We start from the raw sequence: 4,947 nt of genomic DNA on the forward strand, positions 1-4,947 counted from the left end.
CTTGTTTTCAAGTCTGCTCTGCGACAGTATCGGTATAACTTGAGGAAAACTCACTTTGAAGGCAAGGCTAACAGTGAACTTGCCCAAACATCTCTAGTGGAAAATATATCTGATGAAGACTAGAGAGGCCTCGTTAAACACTGGTCCGATCCGAAGTATCAGGTACATTATATATATGTCATCAGATCACATGTTGAAGTCCTATTTACGCATGTGCCACACAAATCTATCTCCTATAGGTGAACTGTTCAAAGAACAAGGCCAACCGTACGAAAGTGAAATTCCAACAGACGACTGGATCTCGTAGCTATATTGCACACTGCGAGGCTCTTGTAATTAGCTGCTGTTTCACTCTTTTCACTGTACCATATTATCAGATCTATATTTAGTTGTTCCAAATGTAGAGGAAAGCCCGCAAGGACCAAAAAGTACCTGAACGAAATGCTGTGGAAATCTTCAAGGACTGTCACACCAGCAAGAAGAAGGGCATGACTACACCAGTCAAAGCCGCTGTTGTAAGTCCTTAATCCTCATGCCTTTTAACTACTACTTACTCTGACTTGTGCCTTGAACTGCATGGTTTGCAACCAATGTCTATTACTCTTTTCAATTTTATACACAATTGTCTTAGCGTATCATTGCACCTTACAAGGTTTAAAAGAGAGGAGTGATGTTCCTTTGATCTTGACCCATAATCTAGTTCCGTGCTGGACTTGCCCACACAACGTTACAATTGCCCGTTTGTCTGTTCTCAGTTGTTTTGTGATATGAATGATGTCATACTATGCTTACCATATTATAAACTTCGTCTCTTTATCCTTAGCCCTCAATACAATGTGAAGAAATAGACAATACATTAGCGATGGTACATGGTCATATGTTTGGAACCTGGTTTTATTATGTACTTTGCAATAAAATACTACTAATATTTTACATGGGTTCACCAGAATAAGTTCTGTATATAGACCAAAGCTATTTTGTTTGGTTTTGCTGCCTCCTTAATATCTTCTGTTCTGGTACTACTAATGTAAAACCTCAACTTTTCAACGAGCTATGGAAAAAATGGTGGAACCGCCACCTTCTGAAGGTGGTGAGGCATCTATAACCGCAATGTCAGCTCTTGCTGCAGTGGGTCAGTAGCTGTCCACTAACAGTGCGAAAAGCACGTTCCTGCATAATACTGGGTTGGTTGTTAAGGCAATATCGTCCAAACTGCCTCATGATCAAGATATGCAAGCTCAAAGCAATGTTGTATCTGCGCTCCAGACACAAGTCCATTCCCTAACAGAGACCCTTTGTGAAACATGGAGAAACGTTGCTCAATGTTGTCAAGATATGCATGGTTTTGAAACCAGACTATCAGACATTTGCTATGTTGTTCAGGAGCCTAGGGGAAATGAAGGCGAGGGTTATGGTGCTCCATCAGACAATACAACATGAAAACGTAACAGTCAGGTCAAATGAACTGAGCTTCTGAACTTCTGGTGGTGCATTTATCTGCTAGACTGTTAAGTTTTATGCCAACCTTCCTTTTGTTATATAGTTGTAATTTGTTTTGGTGTGATACAAAATTTATTCTTAACGTGCAGCCACCGCCTGAAGAAAACAACAAGCCATTTTTGTATAGTGTAGGGTGTTCCCTATATTTGCACTGGTGGCGATCTTTGATGCCGAGTGGATGTAATCTGTGCAATCGCCTTAATAGCCTAGCGCTAGTTTCGGCCTTATTTATTTCCTAGTCTTCTTTTTCCCTGGTTTGCTAGTGGCCGTAACTACCATGGGCCATATACGGGCCGTAGGATCCATGGGTCTCCTACGGTCCGTCGATAAATGGGCCTGTAATCGGTGGGCCTCGGGCCGTCGGATAAATGGGTCTACATGGGCCATAATCGGGCATAATTGATATCGGCCCAGCACGGTAACATGCCATTAACAGGCCATAGGACAGCAAAGGCTTAATTCTGTCACAGGCATAACGGGTCGTTAATGGGCCAGAATATAGGACGGGCTAGAAACGACGCAATGGGTTAACATGCCAGAAACGGGCCAACTCTTGCCATGGGCCGAATTTGGCCCATTAGGGTAACAGGCCAGTAACGGGCCGACTCTTGCCATGGGCCGAATTTGGCCCACTAGTGGAACATGCCAGTAACGGGCCGACTCTTGCCATGGGCCGAATTTGGCCCATTAGGGGAACATGCCAGTAACGGGCCAGAAGTAATCGAGGGCCGAAAAGGAGCCCAAGAACGTATGGGCCGTTAATAGGCCGAAAGCTAACACGGGCTGGAAACGGCCCATGTAAATCATGGGCCATTAACGGGTATAAAGAAAATTACTGTTCATTATGGGCTAGAGTCACCATGGGCCTGTAATGGCCGAAAGATATGAAGGCCTCATATGGGCCGAAAGACGTCGTGGGCCATACATGGGCCGAAAGTGAAATGGGCTGGTATTATATTCGATGGCCCACATGACGTTGTTGGGCCGATTTCCTTTAGGGCCTAACGGGCCGTGAGTTAACGAGCCGTAAAATGGGCTATTTGCGAAGAGACCGTTAACAAGCTTTTCATGGGCCAGCCCGTTAACTTTTGACCAAGTCAAACGGGCCGGCTTCGTAAGCTAAATGGGCCACTGTTGGGCCGTGCCACGTGTCGACATATCATAGGCGCCTATTTGACCCACTGACGAGCTGACATGTGTTTCCTCTAGCCAATGATGATTTTACACGTGGAAAATCCCCATTGGTCGGGGCTGTTAACGGGTTATCGGATCCAAAACCCGACCCGATAGCTTAACGGCGTTCCGTTACGGTGGATGCCACGTGTCGGTCACCCTTGACGACATCACTTCTGTGACGCGCGATTTATCATCATGGAAGTGGACACTTCCGTGATGATAATTTTGGTAATGTCATGGAACACTTCTACGACAGCACAGGTATGACTATCTTGATTCTATCATAAATTTGTCATGGATGTACATGCATGACAAAAAAGCGACCTACTGTGACAAACATGTATCATCACGGAAGTGTATTTTTTTGTAGTGAGCTTTCCGGCCGGGACACCGAAAATGCATTTTTCCGGGTTGAGCTTGACCTTGTACTTGCGCAGGTTGGCGAAGGTCTCCTTCAAATCATCGAGGAGTGTGAGGTGCTGCTTGGTCTTCACCATGATGTCGTCCACGTAGACGTGGATGTTGCGGCTGAGTTGCGGCAGCAAGCATTTCTGCATGCATCACTGGAAAATGGCGCCGGCATTCTTCAGGCCGAATGACATGGTGATGTAGCAATACGCCCCGAAGGGCGTGATGAAGGACGTCTTCAGGGCGTCGGCCAGGTCTAGCTTGATCTGGTGATAGCCGGAGTAAGCATCCAGGAAGGACAGGAGCTCACACCCGGCGATGGAGTCGATGACTTGGTCGATCCGCGGGAGGGCGAACGGGTCTTTGGGGCAGGCCTTGTTCAGGCTGGTGTAGTCGATACACATGCGCCAGGTCTAGTTCTTCTTCAAGACGAGGACTGGGTTGGCCAGCCACTTGGGGTGATACACTTCCATGATGAAGCCGGCCGCCAAAAGCTTGGTGACCTCTTCACCGATGGTCCTTCTCTTCTCTTCGGAAAAACGTCGTAGGGGTTGACGGATAGGCTTGGCATCCTTGCGGACGTGCAGTTTGTGCTCTGCGTACTTCCTCGGGATATTCGGCATGTCCTTGGGGGTCCATGCGAAGATATCCCGATTCTCACGGAGGAAGTCGACGAGCTCGCCTTCCTATTTGCTGTCGAGGCGGGCGCCCAAGACAACGTACTTGATGCAACTGGGGTCCTCCGAGTTTAGCTTCACCTTTCTTGGTCTCCTTGGAGGGCTTGAATGCGGCCTCGTCAGCCGGCTCCTCAGCCGAGACCTGCGCGGCCGACGCCTCTTGGGCCAAGGCGATGATCCGGTCGAGTTGGCGTCGCTCCTTGGCTATGACCAGCGACTCGGCCATCTTGGCGCCGTCTCGGGCGCAGTCCAGGGACTTGTGGTAGTCACCGGTGACGGTGATGAGGCCCTTTGCACCCGGCAGCTTCATCTTCAGGTAGGCGTAGTGGGGGACTGCCATGAACTTGGCAAGCGCGGCCCGGCCCAGCAGTGCGTGGTACGCGCTCGATAGGTGCACCACCTCGAACCAGATTGGCTCGCGTCGGAAGTGGCTGCTGTCGCCGAACAGGACGTCGAGCCGGATCCGGCCGATCGGAGAGCAGGAGAGGCCGAGAACGATGCCGTGGAAGATTGTCTGGGTCGGCTCCAGGTCTTTGGCCTCGAGGCCGAGCTTGGTCAGGTTGTCGCGGTAGAGGATGTTGATGCTGCTGCCACCGTCGACGAGAACCCGGTAGAACTTGCACGTGCACCGGGACGCGATGATAGTGGGGTCGAGGACGAGGGCGTAACCACCAGGGTTCGGCATGATGGCCGGGTGGTCCTCCCGAGTCCAGGTGACCGGGCGCTCTGACCAATGCATGTACTCTGGCCGGGCCGGGAAGACGGTGTTCACCTCCTGCCGGAGGAGGTGCTCGCTGCGTTTGTCGTCACCGAGGCTGGTGAAGACGACATAAGTCGCGTTCTGGGCCGGGTAGTGGTCATCGCGCATCGCACCGCCGGTCGATGGCGGTGGTGGAGGCGGCTGCCCTTCTCCTGGAGCTGGAGCCGGAGGAGGCGGGATGTCGCCCCTTGCGATGCGCTTGGTGATGGCGCACTGTCAGAGCGTGTGCGTGGACGTCCTCGCACCGCTGTGGTGCTTGCAGGGAGCGTCGAGCATCTCCTCGAAGCTCATGGCGGGCTGCCATGCCGTCTTGCCGGTGTTCCGGCGTTTGGCGGCCGGGTCGGCCATGAGCGCCTGCTTGGCAGCCGCGACGAGCCGGTTGTCATAGCACTGAGCCGGTTGATCGGCTTTGCACTTGTTGTTCTG

General features: G+C 51.0%; 1 protein-coding gene across 1 annotated transcript in view; it reads right to left on the reverse strand.

Moving 5' to 3' along the window:
• The window catches only part of LOC125506774, a 69,483-nt gene extending 66,250 nt beyond the window's left edge, over positions 1 to 3,233 (reverse strand). The window contains exon 1 of the mRNA XM_048671487.1: positions 3,099 to 3,233. Within this exon, the coding sequence (XP_048527444.1) occupies positions 3,099 to 3,233 (135 nt within the window). The remainder of the gene's footprint in view (positions 1 to 3,098) is intronic.
• Positions 3,234 to 4,947: the final 1,714 nt, after the last annotated feature.

Source organism: Triticum urartu, chromosome 5 (genome assembly GCF_003073215.2).
Source record: "Triticum urartu cultivar G1812 chromosome 5, Tu2.1, whole genome shotgun sequence".
NCBI classification, from domain to species: Eukaryota; Viridiplantae; Streptophyta; class Magnoliopsida; order Poales; family Poaceae; genus Triticum; species Triticum urartu.